Source organism: Mustela nivalis (assembly GCF_964662115.1).
Source record: "Mustela nivalis genome assembly, chromosome: 4".
Lineage (NCBI taxonomy): Eukaryota > Metazoa > Chordata > Mammalia > Carnivora > Mustelidae > Mustela > Mustela nivalis.
The window spans coordinates 150,175,064-150,197,461 of record NC_139023.1 but is presented as its reverse complement, the minus strand read 5'-3'; the positions used below and the strand labels follow the sequence as shown (position 1 = coordinate 150,197,461).

Sequence of the window (22,398 nt, the reverse complement as noted above, 5' to 3'; positions counted from 1 at the left end):
TTCATTATATTTTCTAACAAGTTATTTGCATAGAGGAAAGCTACTGGTTGTTGTCTAGTAAGTTGATACCTTACTATTAATTCTCTTAGATTCTCCAGGTATATAATGTCCTGATCTACAAACTAGTGGCAATTTTACATTCTCTTTTCCAATTTGTACATCTCTAATTGCCTTCGCCTATCTAACTACATTAACTACCACTTACAAAACAACGTTAAATAACAACCAATCACCCAGAGTAGGCCTAGTCATGCTTTGATCCACTTTAAGCAGCCTTGGAAAAGCTTCACATAAAAGAAGTTTGAAGGTGTGAATCTTCTTGAATCTTAGTAAAAATCTACTAAGACACAAGTTATAAAAAGATGAAAATTTTCTCAACACCAAAAAATAATAATCCAATTTTAAACGGGCACAAGACAGGAACAACATTTCTCCAAGAAGACATACAGATTGCCAAGAGACACATGAAAAGATGCTCAACATCCCTCATCATCAGGACGTGCAAATCAAAACCACAATGAGATACTACCTCATACCTGCTGGAATGGCTAAACACAAAAACAACACAAGCGTTAGTGACGATGTGGAGAAAAAGGAACCCTCATGTATGCCGATGGGAATGCAAAGTGGTGCAGCCACTGTGGTAAACAGTATGCCTCTGACTCTCGATATTGGCACAGGTCATGATCTCAGGGTTGTGAGTAGCAAAAGTGGCCTGTGAAATTGTCTGAACATGATGCTTTGAGAGGAGGCAACTCTTTGATGACTTCATTTCTTCTAGAAAAATCATTCTGTTATTTCCAAAACAGAATGGGATCTTTCTTGTATCAATCTGGGTCAATTATATTTGCCTAAAAATTATCTATTCCATCCAAATTTTCAAATTTATTTTCGAAGAGTTAAATAGTCTCTTATGATTCCTTAAGTTTTCTACTTCTATTACTCCCCCTTCTCAGTTCTTATTTTGTGTATTTGTATTTTATTCCTTTTTTATTAGATAGCTACAATGTATAAATTTCATTATTACAGCACAATTATTTTTCAAGAAGCCACTTTGGGGATTACCCATATTGTTCTATTGTTTTTCTATTTATATTTAAAGTTCTTAAAAGAGTACACCAGGAGCAGGTGTTCTACATCTCTTCCCCTCTCCAGATAAAAAAACCACAAGTAATAGTGAACACTACCTAAGACTATAAGCCCAGGAAATCAGAGATTAAATATGAGCTGTCAATGTTATCTTGAATGATATCACCAAATCCCAAACACCTGATCAAAAAAGCAGATTTGCAATATTTCCAAAATGCAAGAAAATAAAAATTTTTAAGGTGCCACTCGAGTAAAATAAAAACTGGGCTTTTACAGGAATTAATTCACTGGAAATAAGATTAGTTCTAACTATAATAAACTTACATTTCAACAGCATGGGTTTTCACTATAAGATTTTCATTATAAGCCTTCCACCTCCTGCCTATCTCTAGCAATTAATTGCCCACCAATTCAGTTCAACAAGCATGAATTCCACTCTTCCTTCAGTCCCAAAGTTCTGTGAGTATTGGTTTATAGACAGGCACTGAAACAGAGAGAGACCACCTCCACATACAAGAACAGGCAAACTATGCATGCCCTGCCAGCCAGCCAGTGCTGTCCAGGACTGCCCATGAACCTGAACACAGTGCGCTTCAAAGGAGCCAGTCCAGTCCAAGTTTAGTTGTGACCAATCACCCAGAACAGGACTATTCATCTTTTCATTCACTACAGGTAGCCTGGGAGAAATTAAACATCACAGAAATTTGAAGGATTGAATCTTACCCTCTCACAAAGTTGAAATCTACTATTAGGCCATAGTTTATAAAAGGGTGTAAGTTTCCTTAGGAGTACCAAAAAAAAGGTAGGATTAAAGCTACCATGATTAACTCCTCACACCAAAAGTATTGGTAATAGAGCACAAAGACAGAGCTTAGTACTGGGCTGAAGCAAAGACACTAAATAGGGCTTATCTTCTAAGATCAAAAGGTGATGCTTCTGTCACAGAACTTTTGAAAGTCCGGGTATGATTAACAACAGGCAGAGATAATGAGGAGAAGTGAAGGGCTGCTAAACAGATTGGAGGCTGGGACAGAGAGGAATTTGACTTTCAAAACAGTACTATTAAGTCCATAAGCTTCAAGCGTACAGCCACTAAAACTTACCAAGGAGGTGAAAATCCCCATTTCTGGGGCCAGTCAGAACCTTCACCAACCTGCCAGGGGAAGAGTTGTACCAGGAGTGGGGATTGGAAAGGCCACAATCTAAAACTGAAATATTTGGGGAGGAAAAGAGTTACAACAGCTGAGCAATAAGGACATATGCATTGCATATGCATATGCATTGTAGGCTTGGCCCTCCACCAAAAAAAAAATCAGCTTACTGGTCCAGATACAGAGATGTATGCATGGCTGTATAAAAAGAGCCTGGAAGAGAACCAAACCCCGAGGTTTGCCATTAGAGTTACCAGGTGGATGTGACAAATAAATCATTGGTTCATTTCTGCCATGTTGGTTAATCTTTTACCAAAAATGTCATTTATGTATCAGGTAAGTGACGGGGAAGACTTTGATTGAGATTAAGCAAAACTAAATTTTGGTCAAAGTTGATCTTGAACCAGTTTGCAAGTCTGATCAAGATTTTTGTGTTCATTTGTTGTTTTTTAGATGTCTGGGAGGGCATATCAAAGAGAATGTGGTATGTAAAGAAGTTTAGTACAAGATGGGGGTGTTCGGCAATGAAAAAGCACTGACTCTAAGTATCCGATTATGAATACTGATTTGTAAAAGAGAATTTATTTTTAAGTTTAAAACTCATTTTCTGAATTTGAATCAAAAATAAACGTTTAGGGCTGCCCTGAGTTGGAGTTGAAGTGGAGGGGGGACACAGGACGCAAAACTGCTAATGTAGATGGAGGAACAAGTTACAGAGTCCGTTTCCAAACTGCCCCACATCCAAAAAACTTCTACCTTTTCCAAACTCATGCTGATAATCTAGGATTGTGTATGATATTTTCACCTCATTATGACCTCCTCCTATCACTCAATAATTCTTTAAGGGAAAGAAAAACAGAATTCCTAGGAATTTTTAAATGCAGGATTTATCTTGGCATTGAGCCATATGTAAAAGACTAATCACCGTTTAATCCTCCAACAGCTCCAAAGCAATGGTGTACAAACTATGGAGTACATTAGAATCGCCCAGAGGGTTTGTTTAAAACACCAATTGTAGGGACCACGCTTTGAGAAGCACTGCACCAAGATAACGGCAATGGTCCCTTGGTTGGTGGACCTGGGCTGTCTGTGAACTGCTACAGGTCTACGACAGATATTGAGGCTTAAGCTTTATCCAAATGACTTTTAGAGTAGTTTAACATTACTGGGCGCCCAACCATGTGATGATTTTTCTGGCATTTCTTTTTTTCTTTTTCTTTTTTTTTTTTTTACTGTATTTTCCAAAAGAGTTGGTATGAGATTAGAAAATCATTTTTAAGTTTGAAAAGCACAACTCTACAGCGGACACTTCCGACTACTGATAAACACGGGCAAGACCCGCGAGCACTGGGCCAGGGACACCTCCTGCCAATTGGGAGAAACCGGGAACTCAGGGAGGATAGTGGAAGCCTGAGGATAATTCTTCCAACTGGTACAGTGGTCTGAGATACAATTCCAAAACTGCAGTTTTTATCGTTCTGCATCACTGCATTGCTTCCAGTGACAACACAACACGGCACCATCGCGGCAAGCGGCCAGTATCCCAGCCGATCGTACCCCAGAAAAAGAAAAGGGAGGCACAGAAGCCGGCACTGAAGGCACACACATCTGTGAGAAAGAGCGGAAATCGGGTCAGCGCTTTTCCTACCCAAAGATTGGAGCCGCCGATGTATTTGCACTCTAGGTGACTTACATCAACATACTAGATCCCATCAAAGGGCTCGGTGCTGTTTTAGGGGGTAACAAGGCAAACAAAGAAGAAGCTACAACCCACCCGCCCCGGTCGGAGCCTCTCCGCGCCTGCGCAGACCCCAGCTTAAAGAGCCACCCGAGTCGGGTCCTCAGCTCTCTTCCGGACCGGCCAAGGACGCGCAGCCGCCGGGTTATGACGCGCATGCGCCGCGACGATACCCGTGTCTTCTGCGCGTGCCCGCGTCCTTACCCGCAACGGGGATAGGCTCCTTCCGGCCAGGCAAGGCCTCCTGCGGGCTGACGATCTTAGAGGCGGAGTCGCCCATTCTTGAGCCGGGAAAGAGGCTGTGGAAGAGGTGGCTAGACCTCCTGGCGGCTGAGAGCATGGGCGGGTCGCTGGCCGACGGGCCGCCGAACGGAACGGCGCGGTCGTGAGCGGAGCCGCCGCTGCAGAGTGGGCAGCGGGACCGGCGTGCACTGGGCCGCGCTGCGGGCGGAGTCCGCTGAGGCCGCGTGCGCTGCGGGCTGTGGCCGCTGCCGCCCGGGAACAGAGGTTACCCAAGGCTTGGGCCAGACCGGCAGTGACTGAGGGCGTGTTCTCACCCCTGGGTGGGAGGGGAGACGGCGGGGGTGCCTGGTCCGAGGAGGCAACAGAGAGTATTTCTGGTTTGGCTTTGGTGCAAAGTTTCCAGGCAGAGAACAGGTATACTAATTGCGATACGAAGTACATGCAGCGGCAGAGGCCAGTAATACTAATGCCTAGCCTTTGATTTTAAAGTTCGTTCCCTCCTTAAAAACCTTAGCAGTTGTTCAGTGTGTCCAATAAGGTATAAGACAACCTAATCTACAGGCAGCTAGAAGGTGTATGTATTGACACGAGCCATTATAATGATAAATTATTAAAAAGATGAGTATCCAAAATAAAAACTAAGCACAACTTGCCAAAAGCTCAGAATACGGAAGATAATTCAAAATAATGTCTGATGTGTATGTACACACATACAAATACACTGCTAAACCCATTTTGCAGGGGGGAAAATAGAGAAGGCACTAACACCACCATTAATTATATGAATTTAATGGTGCTGTTGGATCAGCCTTGTTTCTCTAATCGTGGGAGATAACATTTGTTCCTGTGACAAATTTTCAACCAGAAAAATAAGGTGGGTAGGGCCAGATGGGTGACTTGGGAGTTCCATAGGTGAAATTTTGGTTTCACACAAATGTTCTGCTCGAATGGGCAAATAGTCTCGTGAGGGAAGGAATTTAAGATTAGCACCCACAGAAATGAAGAGTTTGACCGGACCTCTCCCCCATGAGTGAGTTACCCTTTTGTTTTAATGTGGTCTGGACTATAAGAGAAGGACAGGAAGGTGGCTCTACTATATTGTAGAATATGGTCAGACATGTAACATTAAGTGTAAAGTTTTTATTTAAGATTTTTATTTTTATTTTAGATTTCCTCTGGCAATTTGTCTCGGTTTTTACTTTTGATTTATTTGTTTTTGCTATGAGATTATGCAGTATAGTTTCTATAGGCCTCTCCTGAGAGCACCCCAAGGTGTCCCTTCTACGCTTGGTCACTGCTAAGTGCTTGAAAAAATTAGATCGCTCTTCTGCCAGAGGAAACTGTGTGTGTGTGTGTGTGCGCGTGTGTGTGTGTGTGTATTTTAAATTATTGCCTTTTCATACATACTGACTTTCTCTGTTTTGTGGTTGATTGTATGAAATTAAACATGTTAGAAATAACAGCAACTAAGAACTGAAGAATTTTTCACATCATGAAGTACTTATGTAATATTAAATGAAAAAGTAAAACAGAACTGTAGTATGTATATGTGTACTCTGTAGTATATATAATACATGTATCTCCACTTGTACACCCACTGAAGAAAGACTAGAAAAAAATTAAAATAATGGTTGCAGTTTTGTGGTTCAGTGATCTACTGACTCCCACCTTCTTAAATGTTCTTTGTTGTTACAGTGTTCTCAAGTTTACCAATGCCTATATTATTTATGTTACAGAAAATACTTTTAAAGGAAAAGGACCTTGATTGATTTCAAAGCTTTTTTTTTTTTTTTTAATAAAGTGGTTTCTCATCTCACTTACAAGAATAGTTGCAAGAAAAGTTTACAGTGAGGTTGGTTGGTTGGTTGGTTTAAGGAGAAAAAATATTCCTGCCTTCTGTAATGCCATTTTCACAACTAGGACTCTATTTTCTTGAGACCCTTCTAATCCCTTGTGAGCTCCAAACAGTCTTTTTTTGTTTGTATTCCCAATTGGGCACACACTGCTTTGATTTGTAGTTTTGTGATCATGTACTGGTTTTTCAACAAATTCTAACAATGTGTGTTTTTTAGGATGCAGTGTAATCATCCTCTTAGATATGAAAAAGACCCAAAATACAAAGTTTCTCTTTTACATACAATCTAAAAGTAGGTAGTTAAGTGCTGATAGGACCATGTCATTTCTTCCGTAATATCTCATGCTGAATTGGCATACATTAAGTGTTCTGTGGTTAGTATTGGTTTAATTGGGCCAAAAGCCTGACTTAGATAAGCAAAAGGTTTTTATCACAGTTCAAGAATGGCTCCGCCTTGGCCGTTGGAGACAAGAATACTGACTCAATACTCTACTCCAAATCTAGGCCTAGGTTTTAGCTGGGATACAGATAAGGTTGCTTTAACAGAGACCCAAAGATACCGTATATGAAACAAGATAGTTTGGATTTTTGTAATTGAAGCATAGTTGACACACAGTGTTAACAATAGTTTCTGATCTACCAAATTAGCTTCAGATTCAACAAATCTATAGTTAAGCTCACCGGAAGTGTAGCTACCATCTGTCACCATACAACGCCATTAAAATACCATTGACTGTATTCCCCATGTTATATCTTTTATGCCTGTGACTTACTCATTCCATCCGTAGAGGTCTGTACCTCCCACTCCCCTACACCCATTTTACCCATCCCCCAGCTTCCTCTCCTCACAGCCATCAGTTTGTTCTCTGTATTTATGGCACTGTGAAACAAGATCATTTTGGGTTTTTCTCTCCCATAGTGGTCCAGAGGTCACTGGTCCAGGAATGGTAGGTCAGTGCTGCTATCCTTGTACATAACCTCCATTCCAGAACCTGCCATCACACCTGTATCTTAACCCAGCAAAAAGGCAGAAAAGAAAGGGATATACATCTCTACTCCTGGGAGTGAGTCTCAGAGGTAGCACTACTCACTCATTCCACTGACCTGATTAGAGACATAACCAAATTTAACTAGGAGGTGGGAGATAAAGTTCTCTAGTTGGGTACCCATGGATCCAGCAGATACCCAGCGGTTCTAGTAATAAAGGAAGGTGAGAATTTACCTTGTTGAAAAATTCTGTCACTGGCCACCCAGATATTTATATATGCCCATCTTCTAACAACGCACCCTATCCCAAAGGGAGAAAAGCCAAAGTTCCAAGAATTATTGCATCCAGCTCTTAAGTCTATGATCTGAGGATGATATATAGTCCTTTACAAGTCTAAATAAAACTCCTCATGACCCAGTGACCTACTAACTAAAAGACGAGGTATCTGCTCCCCTCTCCCACACCCTCCCCTACATACCTGGTGAGGTAGGAATATGAAAAATTATTTGCAAGAAGAATGATGGGGGAGAGAAGTAATCATGGGTCCGCTGCCTAGCAAAATGTTACAAAAGGGAAACTTCAGGGGCGCCTGGGTGGCTCAGTCAGTTAAGTGGTTTCCTTAGGCTCACGTCATGATCCCAGGGTCCTGGGACTGAGCCACGCATGAGGCTCTCCACTGAGCAGAGAGCCTGTTTCTCCCTTTCCCTCTGCCTGCCGCTCTGCCTACTTGTGCTCTTTATCTCTGTTGAATAAATAATTTTAAAGGGGGGGGGGGCTTCAGGATTGTCCAGGTGGTCAAGTAAATTCATGGTTAGACCCCATTTCTGCTTTCCAGAAGGAATTCCTCTGCTGTTACATTTGAAGTAACTGGTTTTACTCTCTGAGATGTTCTTATCCATGGTTCTCCATGATTGCTTCTGAAGAGTATATTGACGAGTATGCCCTCCTGGGAGCATACATGTCTTTTGGGGCCCAGTTTCTTACTGGTGCCGTTTTGAGGGACTTCGGGGTCAAATGCACACAGGTTCTGGCGAGCTAGACTTGTAGCTTTTTGTCAACCCCATTTGAAAAAAAATATTGAATATATTTCTGGTTTATTTGTTCCTTTTACAATTCCTTGTACAAATAACCACAACGAAAGATTTCATCTAGTCATATTTCTAATGCCTAATTACTCTTCATTTTTATTTGCTAGGCTCTGTTTGTCCCATCTATCCTGTATCTATTAACTTAATTACAGTGCCCTTGCAGCCAGCAAAAACAGCAGGTTTGGTTGGAAAGGCATTCCCCTTAATATGCTCTTCACTGCTTGCCTTCTATCATCTGGCAGAAAACACTTTGCTAATGGCCCTTAAGAAGGGCTTTGCGTCGCAGTTTTATCTTCTGTTATTGGGAGTATAATAGCTTTTGGCTTTATCAAAACTATAAGGCCCTAAATAACCACCCTCAGTCAATTTGTATTGCAGACTGCAGGCAGAAAACCCCAATCTTAGCAGAGCTTTATTTCCCTTCCTCTCTTAAAATCACTGGCTTCTACCTGAGATCATCTTTCTCAAGGGACTTTTCCTGAAGGAGGCAGGCAACAGCCAATACTCTCTCATTGGCCAGAGATTCACCCTTCTGACCATTTTCCCTATGGTTACAGATTCAAAGAGCATGTGGTTGGACTTCCAAGATATTGAGTTGACAATTTTATCACATGTTTTATGGCAGCATAAAAAAGATCACCAGCTTTCCAGCCTGTAATATCTGTGTCCTTATTGTCAGCTGCCTGCCATTACATCAATGCCATATAGTTTAGGTTAATGTTGTGAAGTCTACAGAAAAGCTACTAGAGCTAATATGTTGATTTAGCAACACTTTAGGATGCTAGCTATATACAAAAATTTATTGTGTTACTATATTTGAAAGAAAAAGAAAAAATAGAAATTGGAGTTTTTAAAACACCATTTAAAATAGCATCCAAAAAAATATTAAGTATTAAGAGATATACGTGACTAAAGATGTGTCAGACCTATACATCAAAAACCACAAAACACTGTTAAGAGAAATCTTGAAGATCTAAATAAATACAGAGGTATACCATGTTCATGGATCAGAAGATTTGGCATCCAGATATTGTTAAGATGCCATTTCTCCCAAAATTGATGTGTAGATTCAATGAAATCCTGGGGGAAAAAAAAGACTCAGCAGACATTTTTCTAGAAATTGGCAAGCTGATTCTAAAACTCAGGTGCAAATGCAAAGGTCCAAGACTGGCCAAAAACTGAGGAGTTCAGCTCCAGGCCAAAATCCTTCATGTCATCTTTTAGGCCCAACCACCGGCTATTACAAAGGCTTTTCCCAGCAGGTCTCATGAGGCAAAACTGCCCTCCTCACATTTGGTGTACAGGCAATGAATTACAGTCTCTTGGAGGGAATCATAGTCAAGAACTTAAGACTTCGGCTCCACCCCACAAGAGCCATGCTCATAACCAGATCTGCATTTCTAGACCAGGCATCTCCATTTGGAAGCCTCTTGGAGTGGTTTCTCCTCCACACACCAGACTTTTGTTTAGTGCTATTCATCAGGGAGACAATTTCCCCCCTTTTGTCCTGCATGTCATGTGATTGACCCTTGCACTCAGTGTTATTCCTTGTGGAAAGATGGAACAGGAGCCAGCACTCTCCATTTGGGCCTCTTGCCTACACTATCACAGTTAGTGAATAAAGACTTGATTGTTGTTTTCAGTTCTGCTTGTTGTCCTAGTTGACCACCCCAACACCTGACAGTTTGACACAAAATACTATGAAAAAGGACAAAGCTAGAAGACTTTCACTACCTGAGCTCAAGATTTTTACAAAACTACAATAGCCAAGAAAGTGTGATTCTGACCATAGGAAACAAACAGAATAATAGATCAAACTAGAAAGTCCCAAAATAAACCTACACATATATATTAGATTAATTTTCAATCAAGTTGCAAAGACTGTGACTTCTAAAATAGTGACTTCTAGATTTCTAAAAGAAAAAATAGATGAAAATCTTTATGACCTTAGAGTAAACAAAACTTCTTGGCTAGAACACAAAATGCATGAGCCATAAAAGAAGAAAACTGATCAATTATATTCTATCAAAAATCAAGATATTTACAAATAACATTTCTGATAAAGTCCTTATATCCAGAATATATGACCCTCAAAATTCAATAATAAGAAACAAACAGCACATTTTAAATGAGCAAAATTGAGCAAAAACAGACACTGCACCAAGAAAGATATATGGATTGCAAACATGCACTTTAAAAAAAAAAAAAAAAACTATTCAACAACTTCAGTCATTATAGGGAAATGGAAATACAAACCACAATAAGAAGCCACTACACACTCACCAGAATGATGGCTACAATTTAACACACTGACCATACCAAGTATCAATGATGTGGGGGAACTGGAACTCTCATACACTGCTTGTAATAACCTAAAATTATATGAACATTTTGGAAACGTTATATAAGTTTCTTAAGAAGTTAAGCACTCATCTGCCATATGACACAATCATCTTATATGAAAATATGAGTCCATTTAAGTCTTTTTTTTTTTTTGTCCATTTAAGTCTTATACTCAAAGGTTCATTGCAGTCTTACTGTAATAGGCAAAAACTGGAAACAACCCAAATGACTACCAACAGGTGAATGGGTAAACAAATTGTTGTATATCCTTACAATGGAATTCTACTCATCAGTAAAAGGTGATGAACTATTGATATCCTCAACAACACGGATGATTCCACTATACAGAGTGGAAGGAACCAAACTAAAAATAAAAAAAAAAGAGAGAGAGAGAGTAAAAATTGTATGATTCCAATTACTTAAAATCCTAGAAAATGCACAGTAATCTGCAGTAACAGAAAGCAGATCTGTGGTTGCCTGGGAATGCAAGTAAGGGATGGGCAGTGACATAAAAAGATTTATAGGGAAATTTTGAGAGTCGTGGATTAGCTTGATTGTCATGATGGTTTCACAATTGTATCCCTATTTCAAAGACTGCTAAACTGTACACACTTCTAAAAAGTGTGTTTCTGCTATGTGGGTAGAGTGAATATATTAATGTTTGAGCCCAGATCCACCTACAAAACTGCCTCTTGCTCTTCAGAAAGCAGACCCAGAAGTGACAAGATGTAAGGCAGTCAGACTTTGTTAAAGAGAGTGTTGGAGATCAGGAGTGAGAACTGCTATTAAGAGTCTACTGGGGTGAATAGGAAACCATCATGAGTAATATGGAGCAATCTGAAGGCTCTCGAACTTTTCTACACAACTTCATTCATTCTGTTGATACCAACTGCAATCCCTGCCTCATTCTCTCTGGTTTTCTGACCTTATTCTTCACCACTCAATTCAAGACTTGTTTTCTCTGTGCAACCTTCCCTGACTGCACAAGGGAACAGTGGTTATTCTTTCAGTCTGGGCTCTCCCATAAAACTCACTGTTTACATCACTCAGGTAGCACATAGCATGTACTGCCTTGTACTAATAATTATCTGAAAAGATATACAAATTACTGTGAAGTTTTAAAACATACATGAATTCTTTATTGTTTTCCCTTTGAAAAGTGAAGCCTAATTCCCCTCCCTTTACATTTTGTTTGGACTTGGTGTTTGTGTCAAATGAATAGAATAAGGCAGAAGTGATGGTGTGTGTGATCTCTGAGACTAAGTCATAAAAGGCAATGCAAGCTTCCTTCTTCCTCTCTTTTAGATCACCCCCTGTAGGGGAAGCCAGCTGTCACATCATGAAGATCTTTAATCAGCCCTCTGAAGAAGTTCACATGGTGAGGAACTGAGTTCTCCTGCCAGCAGCCAGGTGAGTAAGCAATCTTGGAAGCAGATTCTTCAGCCCTGGTCAAGCTTTCAGATGACATCTTGTCTGCAACCTCATAAGAGACCCCGAGCCAGAACTACCCAGCAAACATGCCTCCAAATTACTGACCCACAGAGACCATGAGGTGAAAAATATTTGTTTTTTTTTTTTTAAACTATTTTTTAAAGTCAAGGTAAGATAGAGAATATTCTTAGAAACCAGGCTTATCAGAATTAAAGGGTTTTTCTTAACTGATTTCACATAATAAGAACCAAGTGAACAGGACTGGTCTTTAAATAAACCCTAGCCTAGCAATGGTAAAGGACATCACTTAAGAGATAAGAGAGAATATCAAACATCTTATCTCATTCTCCTACCCTGGGATGGATTTGGGGATGGAAACCTCAAAACATAGGGAAGATGATTTGGGAGCTGGTGCTTCATTTCCCGGGGCATAACCTGTGAAAGTGGCCCACTGATCCATAAAGAGATTAGTCTAGTAGATTGGATCAACGCATTTTTAAATGACTTAAAGTTGACTATATTAGAAGATATCAGAGTGAGTCTATACATAGTGAAGATAAATAGAATTGGGGGAAATCTTTATTTCTTTGGCATATATATCTATGCACTATACATGCACTGTACCTAGACATAAAACGTATTCCTTAGTGTAGGTTTTGGTAAAATAGTAAGAATCAGAATAAATTTTTTTAAAAATTTAAAACCATGGTCTAGAGAGACTATAAATCTCTCAGAAGAGTCTTACTTTTGGCAGGGGATGCAATGTGGTATATGTGCAGAGGAGGAGCCATGGGGCTGAGGACAGCCTCACAAGATCCTGCACAATTGTGTTGACTATGGAGAAAGCAGGAGAGCATTCCCAGGTCCCAAGGGGATTAAGGGTTTGGAAGGACCAACAGAACCAAAGACCCAAATAAAGCCTGGAGTTGGAGTGAGGAGACCCAAATACTGAGACCTTGTGACGAGATGCAAAAACAAGGTCCTCAGTCATCACTAGCAGGAGCCAGCATAATGCCCAATGGATGGAATAAGAGCAGCTGTGTCTCAGCAGTGCAGGAGCTCAGGGGCCAGGAGCACAAGCCACACCAATGCAGATACACTGAGGACAGAGGCCAAGGCCAACAGTTACCTTAATGGGAGGCCATTAGACCAGGAGGACACATAACCTCTCTCCAGACCCAAATGCCATCTTGAAAATGAGAAGAAGAATCCAGGAGAGAATCCCAAAGGACTGAGCAGTTACCCAAACAGGCAATTTAAAACTAAAAACCACCAAAAAGCTGCTTTTACTTGGCAAGATCAAGTGTTTCCTTCCATCGCTGGGAATGATGACTTTTTATACATCTGAGTTATGTTGTTTAAATTTCTCTCCCATTACATGTGATCTATCAAAGCATACAGAAGGGGTATTTATCCTGACTAAGAGTAAGGGATGTTCCCTACTTCCTAGGATGACCTTGCAAACAAATGAAATATTGTATAGTAACAATCTACAACAAAATAGCAAAATGAGAGGTGAAAAAGATAATGCAATAATTTTTTTCATAATATTAAATATATCCAACTTGAAAAGTTATCCTTTATTCTAAAATAATGCACTTCTGACTTTTCTGGTGTCAAAGCATCCTTCCTTCACACGTTGTGGTGATGAGAGACAGTGGTTATTCTTTTAAGGCCCTCATTTGGTAAAGTTGAAAATAGACAATGTATGCTAGCTTCCAAGATGTTTGATCCAATTTTACCAGCACTTGAAATGCACATGTGGAACTCACACATGGCAATGTGCGTGATGGCCCCTGAGGACACAGAATAGCCACTGCATCTACACAAGTTCCCTTCCTCCCTCATCCAGTCATTACCACCCACCCTCTCAACCCCATCTTGTTTCCCAACAAGTAGCTGTGCTCTTTTTCTCACTGGCTCTATCTCATTCTCCCTCTCGGTTTTCCTAACCACACATTGTTCCAAGCCATCTCTCACCAGTAGAGTAGAAAGGATATAAAAGATATGACTTAAAGGATGAGAGAGAAGGCCAAGTGTCCCTTCCCTTACTCCCACCTTGCATGAACCTGGGGACAGAATCCTAGAAATAGACATGGATGGGGGAAGGAGCTGAGGATTTGAGGACAGGTGTTCAGCAAAGAAGAGGACAAGAAGAGGTACCTGTCCAGAAGAATCTATAAAGCTTTGTCACTACCCAATTTCCAAGCTACATCATATTATATTGTATACATCACAAACCGAGCCCAATTATATGCTGAAACTTTTCTATAAACTTAGAAATCTCAGTGTCAAATTATTTTGGCAATTTTCTTTTAAAAAACCACCTACATGCCAGGGTTACTAAAAATCAAAAATAAAAACAGACACGTGGGTGGCTCAGTTGGTTAAGCATCTGTTTGCCTTCAGCTCAGGTCATGATTCCAGGGTCCTGGGACTGAGTCCTGCATCAGGGTCCTTGCTCAATCAGGAACCTGCTTCTCCCTCTGCCTGCTGCTCCCCATGCTTGTGCTTACTCTCTCTCTCTCTCTCACACACATGCTCTCTCTCCCTCTCTGACAAATAAATAAAATTTTAAAAAATAAATAAACAAAAACAAAAACCACAATAAGGAAGAAAAACATACTCCCTGAAAAGTCATATAATACATGAAGACATTTTCATTTAGTGAGAATTGAGAAATCAATTTTTATGTAAGGTAGATTTATGCCATTAAGTAAATTACAGAGAACATACCTCCTTCTCGGTTACAGAAGGTAAATGATATATATATTTTTTAATGTGTTGCTTTCAGTGTGCTTTTTATCTTGCCCCCTACATGCAGATTCTGCTGAAACCCTCATTTGTTTGGTAAATGCTGTTGAACTCCATGCCATACACTAGGCTGCAACCGGACGGCATACAACATGGAAGAGTAAGGTCTTCCCAGGACTCCAAGTGGAGACAACTTGAGTCCAGCCATCCCAATGGACCACACAAGTCAGACCAAGGGATGCCACGCAGCATAGCTCTAGAGAGAGGCTTGGGAGTGGTTTCGAGAGAGAAGATCAGACCCTCAGCTTCTGAAGCTGCTGGTCACAGATATGAAGGGCCTTGCACCAGGACTGTCCTAGGTGCGGAAGATGAAGTCAAGAACAACTTGTATGAGAGGCAAGGCTTTGTCCCCTCCAAGAGGCATGTTAGCCCTTACGTATATTTTCTGCTAAACTCCTGAATAACTGTGGGGATCCCCAGGCATATTGAAACAGAGATAAGGCTTTTCTTTTCTTTTTTCTTTTTTTTTTTTTTTTTGGTCTTTGGTCTTTTCATAAAAATCCACTTAACTAGGTAGAGACACTCTTATAAATGAATAAATAAAAGCTTAATGTGACACTCTATGTTTGCATGCTTAAAACCATGTGGCCTTATTTATGGTTTGTTTGTAGAGGATACAAAGCTATCTTAAGCATTTTAATTAATTGCATGGATGATTTCACTGAGTTTTAAGAGGAAAATAAATATAACAATAATAACAATACTTACTAATTGTTGGGCACCTATTAACCCCCAGTCACAGTTTAGAAGCTTAACATGTACTATTTCTAAACTTCACTCTGACCTGTTTCCACAGGTTTGGTTTGGTTTTGTTTTTTAAAGATTTTTTTTTTTTATGTATTTATTTGACAGAGAGAAATCACAAGTAGATGGAGAGGCAGGCAGAGAGAGAGAGGGAAGCAGGCTCCCTGCTGAGCAGAGAGCCCGATGCGGGACTCGATCCCAGGACCCCGAGATCATGACCTGAGCCGAAGGCAGCGGCTTAACCCACTGAGCCACCCAGGCGCCCTGGTTTTGTTTTTTAACATTTATTTTATTTGGGAGAGAAAGAGAGAGTGAGGGCAGAGTGGATGGGCAGAGGGAGAAGGAGAGAAGGTCTAAGCGGATTCCCTGCTGAGCATGGAGCCAGGAGCTGGAGTGTATAACCCCAAGCACAGTGCCCATCTCACAACCCCGAGATCTCGGTGCAAGCCCAAACCAAGAGTCAATAGCTTAACCAACTGCACCACCCAGATGCCCCATTTTCATAGTTTTATACATAAAGAAACCCAAGCAAACAGAGCTACAAGAATAATCTGGATTCAAGGCGACTAGGTGGCTCAGTTTGTTACACGTCTGCCTTCGGCTCAGGTCATGACCCCAGGGTCATGGAATAGAGCCCTGCATTGAACTCCCTGCTCAGCAGGGAGTCTGCTTCTCTCTCTCTCTCTCTTCCTCTACCCCTTTCCCCTGCTTGCGCACGCTCTCACTTTCTCTCTCAAATAAATAAATAAATAAATAAATAAATAAATAAATAAAATCTTTTTTAAAAAAGAAGAATTTGGATTCAAACCTGAGTGTTCTTAACTCTCAAATTCAAGGTCATTTCTTTTCTTTTTCCCTTTAGGTAAAGGGAAAAAATAATTAATCAATTATTTTTTTTTTAATCATGGTAAGTACACTCTTAAATCTCCATCAACTATGTGACCCAGTCCCCCCCAAATCCCCTCCCCTCTGGTAACCAAGAGTTTTTTCTCAATAGTGAGGAGTCTGTTTCTTGATTTGTGGGTTTTTTTTCCCCCTTTTGCTCATTTGTTTTGTTTCTTAAATTCTGCATACTGTGAGATCATATGGCTTTTCAATTTCTCTGACTGACTTATTTTGCTTCGTATTACACTTTCTAGCTCTACCCATGTCATTACAAACGGCAAGATTTCATTCTTTGTTATGGCTGAATGCTATCCCATTCCGTATATATACCTCATCTTCTTTATCCATTCATCTAACGATGGACACTTGGGCTGCTTCCATAGTTTGGCTCTTGTAAATAATGCTACAAATAAACCTGAAGATGCATGGATCTCTTTTCATATCAGGATTTTCATATTTGGGGGGTAAACACCCAGTACTGCAATTACTCCATCAATGGGTAGTTCTACTTTTAAATTTTCGAGGAACCTCCATACTCTTTTGCAAAGTGGCCGCACCACTTTGCATTCCCACCAACAGTGCACGCGGGTTCCTTTTTCTTCTCATCCTCTCCAACACTTGCTGTTTCTTGTGTGCTTGATTTGAGCCATTCTGACAGGTGTAAGGTGATAGCTCACTGTAGTTTTGATTTGCATTTCCCCAATGAAGAGTGATGTTGGGCGTCTTTTCATGTGTCCGTTGGCCATCTGTATGTTTTCTTTGGACATAAGAAATGTTTAGAGGTGGTAAATATGTCTATTATCTCAGTTGTGGTGATGGTTTCATAGGTGATTGCATATATCCAGACTTATCAGATTTATCCATTAAATATGTGCAGCTTTTTGTATATCAATTATTTCTTAGTAAAGCTGTTAAAACAAAGAAACAAATACACAAGAACATTTTATTTAAATCTTTTGGGGGCCTCTGTGGTGTGCGTGTGTGTGCATGCAGGTGAGGACATGAGTATATTTGAAGGAATTAAATTTATATTCTAACTAGAGACACTTAGCCAACAAAATAAGAGAGAAGTCCTATCTGCATGGAGACCCAGGAGACACCCAGGAGAAGGGGTAAGGAAAGGCTTTTGAAGGGACTTACACAATTGGCTCAAAAGGGTCTATGAGTGATTTCTAAATTCCTTCAACACATATTAACAGTTATGTCCTTGATACTGAGTAGGTAATTGAGATACAATAAGAAGTGAAAAATGGACACAGCCTCTGCCTTCCTATAACTTACTATCTATGGGAGGAGACAGATTTCAAAGGATCACATGAATAAATGTGTATAATAATTATAGCTAATATTTATTGAGGGCTTCCTGTGTGTCTGACATGATTTCAGGCACTTTTCCTTAACTTATATAATCATCACCAAGAAAAAACTGAACAAAACCAAAACACCTGTGAGTTGGGTGCTACTATGATTATCCCCAACTTTACATCTGATAAAAGCTATCAAGGGAAGGTCTATGGTGACATGAGATCCTTTTCTGGGGGAAATAACCTAGCCTGGAGGTCGAGGAAAGCTGAGAAAAGACTCTCTGGGCTGCCTCCCCTTCCAAGGTGAGCAGTTTATTCCACAAGCAGTAGGGGAGTGCTGAAAGTATATTGGTTTGGGGACACTGGTGAATTCTTCATGATAGGCGAAAGAGTGGAAGATGGACATTTGTTCATGACATACTGCTTCCTCTCTGCCAAAATCTGTGCAGTGCTGAGCCCTCGTCCCAAATTAGTCTCTGATCGGACTTGAATGTTCTGATCCTGAGTTCCTTAAAGAGGGAGGTCCAGAGATGAAATGCATCAGGCTACGCATAGGGGTATCTAATTAAAATGAGGTGACCCCTGACCCCTAGGGAGGAGCAGCAGCATGGGGTTGGCAGTGTCAGATGCTGTGATGGCAGCAGCACCAGAGTGGCATCTGTGGTGGCAGTGGGGGGACACGAGTGACAGCTGAGGCAAGCTCACAAGTCACCTGGGATGCTGCCAGGGAAAAGAGCTCCGAGACATCTCTCATCAAATGCTTCTAAAGGCCAGTGTGGCTTGGGGAAGTTGAGTTACATGTGAGCTACACGCCTAAACGTTTCCGTGTTCTTCTCCCCTAGCGTCTTTGATGCTTTCTGGTTCCCAGGCACTTGGTTTCTCACTGTCTGTACTGTCTGCTGAGCCCTGCTGCCACTCACAACTTTAAGAGATTCTCCCGTGGGGGTTTCCATCTTTCATTTTCAATCTCTGATTGCAAATCATTTTCCTTTGGCTGTTGCTTCATATGCGTTACCCTCTCCACAACTTCTGATCCTTGTCAAGATGTGCTTGGTGTAGGAAGATGAACGGCTGAAAAGCAGTGCCTTATTTACTTTGACAGACAAGAAAATATATGGAATTTTAAAAATGTGTTTTTAAAGTTCCTGTTGTAATTCCTGACAACGATGGCTGATTACAAAGAGAAGTTTTAAATTACCAAGATTTCTGAAATCTGGGTTTTGAGGTCCAACACATTCTATTAGATGTCACTGAATATCCTGTACATTTTAACTCTTTGTGTGATTTCTGGTGTGTTCCAAGTCTCTTTAGATCCAGCAGTGATAGCTGTAGAGAAATTAATACTGATCTAAGTTTTAATTTAGAATTCCATGTGTGACCTGAAATGGGCAGTTGAAAGTATCCTTAGACTCCAGGGGCCCCAGAGGCATATTTGGGGCAAGGGTGGTGGGTAATGGGAAGTGTAGTACCTACCTGAACAGTGCTTCTAGAAATTTGGTGCCTAGACCAGCAGTGTCAGCATCACCTGGGAATTTGTTGGAAATGCTAGCCATAGGCCCCTCCCAAACTACTGAATCAGACACTCTCTGGTGGGACTCACCAATTTGTGTTTCAACAAACCCTCTAGGTGATTCTCATGTTGCTGAACTTGAGAGCCACTAATCGACTCAAAACCACAGTGGAATAGAGGTTCATCTCTGACTGATGTATTAGTCTGTGAATAAGTAGTCTAGGAGTGAAATGGCAGTTCCATGGTGTTGGGGACGTAGGGTCACTCTTGTCTGGTCACCCTGCTCCCCTCATTTGCAGTTCCCTTCTCCTGGTCTGCAGGGGTTACTCCATCCAGTCTGGCTCTTACACCTGTGTTTCAGCCAGCAGGAAAGGAGGGTAAGAAGGAGATCATGCCTCCTCCTTCTAAGGTCATGACCTAGGAATTGTACATATTAATTCTACTCTGATCTTGTTGATATTCACCTCGTTATATGGCCACACCTGGTCATTTTTACCTTATATCATGGGTCCAATTACAACATGGGGTGGAGGTGGAGTTACTAAGAAATGGATAATGGATATTGGAGATTTCTGGTAATCTTTTAGGAAAGATGCTAAAGGAAAATTTTACCTTCTGCTCAAATCATTCCATTCTGTTTTACATTTAGATATGAACTTCTTTCCAGGTAATAGATTAAGAGCAGAGGAATTCATTTAAGTAATATCTAACCAATTCATTTTTTCGTAAAGAAATTATCATGAAGGACTACATCATAATAAAAAGGTTTTGCACAATGAAGGAAACAATCAACAAAACTAAAAGGGAAGTTACTGAATGGAAGAAGATCTTTGCAAATGGCATATTAGATAAAGGGTTAGTACCCAAAATATATAAAGAATATATATATTCATATATATACATATATACATACAACCCAATACCCAAATACAAATAATCCAATTTTAAAATGGGCAGAAAACATGAACAGAACCGACATTTCTACATACAGATGGCCAACAGACACATGAAAAAATGCCCAACATCACTCTTCATTGGGGAAATGCAAATCAAAACTACAGTGAGCTATCACCTCACACCTGTCAGAATGGCTCAAATCAAGCACACAAGAAACAGCAAGTGTTGGAGAGGATGAGGAGAAAAAGAAACCCGCATACACTGTTGGGAATGCAAAGTGGTGCAGCCACTTTGCAAAAGAGTATGGAGGTTCCTCGAAAATTTAAAAATAGAACTACCCATTGATGGAGTAATTGCAGTACTGGGTGTTTACCCCCCAAATATGAAAATCCTGATATGAAAAGAGATCCATGCATCTTCAGGTTTATTTGTAGCATTATTTACAAGAGCCAAACTATGGAAGCAGCCCAAGTGTCCATCGTTAGATGAATGGATAAAGAAGATGAGGTATATATACGGAATGGGATAGCATTCAGCCATAAAAAAGAATGAAATCTTGCCGTTTGTAATGACATGGGTAGAGCTAGAGAGTGTAATATGAAGCAAAATAAGTCAGTTAGAGAAAGACAAACAACAGTACAAAATCACTCATATGTGGAATTTAAGAAACAAAACAAAATGAGCAAAGGGGAAAAAGAGAGGGAGAGAGAGACAAACCCGGGAACATATTCTTACAGAACAAACTTGTAGTTACCAGAGGGGAGAGGGTGGGAGGATGGGTGAAATCAGGGATGGGAATTATCATGATGAGCACTGAATAACATATCGAATTAATGAGTTACTATAATGCACACCTTAAGCTACTGTAACACTGTATGTTAAGTATACAGAGATTAAAATTTCAAAAATATAATAAAATGCTCAAAAAACTGTCTCATGTCCCTTTATTTTGGCTTTGTTTTCATATGGCAAAAACAACATGAAATCTACTTTCGATAAAATTTGAAGTGCCCAATGCTGTACTGTTAGCTGTAGGCATTATGTTGTACAGCAGATCTCTAGTACTTATTCATCTTGCATAACTGAAACATTATAACCACTGAAACACAGCTCCTCATTTTCCCCTCTTCTCAGCCCCTGGAAACCACTGTTCTACTCTCTGCTTCTATGGTCTAATTCAGATGCCTCCTGCAAGTGGAATCATGCAGTATTTGTCCTTCTGTGACTTATTTCACTTAGCATCATGTCCTTCAGTTTCATCCATGTTGCAGCAAATTAAAGGATTTCCCTCTTTTTATATTTTTTTATTTTTTAAAGATTTTATTTACTTACTTGACAGAGATCACAAGTTGGCAGAGAGGCAGAGAGAGAGAGGGAAGCAGGCTCCCTGCTGAGCAGAGAGCCCGATGCAGGGCTCTATCCCAGGACCCTGAGATCATGACCAGAGCCAAAGGCAGAGGCTTAACTCACTGAGACACCCAGGCGCCCCAATTTCCCTCTTTTTAAAGTCTGGATAACATCGCATTGTATGTATATGACACATTTTCTTCCCCCCCACCATTCTTATTTAACTTCCAGTTAGTTAACATACAGTGAAACATTAGTTTCAGGTGTTGTGTGTATCACATTTTCTTTATTCATTCACCTATCAGTGGACACTTAGGTTGTTTCCATGTCCTGGCTATTGTAAATAGTACTTCAGTTAATATGGGAGCATAGATATCTCCTTAGAATGTTTTTTTAAGACTTTTATTTTTTTAGAGGAGGTTTAGGTTCACAACAAAATTAAGAGGAAGTACCAGGATTTCCCATACACCGTCTGTTCCCACACATGAACAGCCTCCCCCATCATCTCTGGAATGCTACATTTTTCACCAATGAATCTACATTAATACATTATAATCACACAAAGTCCATAGTTTACCTTAGGGTTCACTCCTGGTATTTTACATTCTATGAATTTGGACAAATGCATAATGACACATGTCTAACATTATAATATCATATGGAATATTTTCACTGTCCTAAAAATTAACTCTGTGCTCTGCTTATTCGTCTCTCCCCTTGATCCCAGAATGTTTTTTGAGGATACTACAATTTGTCAGCATTATCTTTTTTTTTTTTTTCTGAGTGCATGCTAAGATTATGTGACCAGTAAACAAGACAATCCAAGTGAAAATACTTCATGTAGTGCCTAATGCCTAACAACTGTTATTTTATTATTATTGGGGTTTTTTGTTGGTTTCTTTTTAAAGATTTTATTTATTTATTTGACAGAGAGACACACAGCAAGAGAAGGAACATAAGCAGGGGGAGCA

The 22,398-nt window shown here is 40.2% G+C and overlaps 1 protein-coding gene and 1 long non-coding RNA gene across 5 annotated transcripts in view; one reads left to right on the top strand and one right to left on the bottom strand.

Annotated features, from left to right (window-relative positions):
- MSRA (methionine sulfoxide reductase A) overlaps positions 1–4,514 on the bottom strand; it is a 425,594-nt gene extending 421,080 nt beyond the window's left edge. For 2 of the 4 annotated variants that reach the window (XM_082726896.1, XM_082726902.1), the window contains exon 1: positions 4,183–4,514. In XM_082726896.1, the coding sequence (XP_082583022.1) occupies positions 4,183–4,318 (136 nt within the window). In that variant the 5' untranslated portion in view covers positions 4,319–4,514. Of the gene's footprint in view, positions 1–2,192; positions 2,287–4,182 lie in introns of those variants that run through there. The other 2 variants (XM_082726900.1, XM_082726905.1) reach the window with 2 other exon arrangements.
- LOC309862717 lies at positions 4,453–15,303 on the top strand. The gene is made up of 3 exons (XR_014310674.1): positions 4,453–4,635; positions 11,801–11,905; positions 14,751–15,303. It is a non-coding gene; the product is annotated as an uncharacterized lncRNA (long non-coding RNA).
- The last annotated feature ends 7,095 nt before the right edge of the window (positions 15,304–22,398 follow it).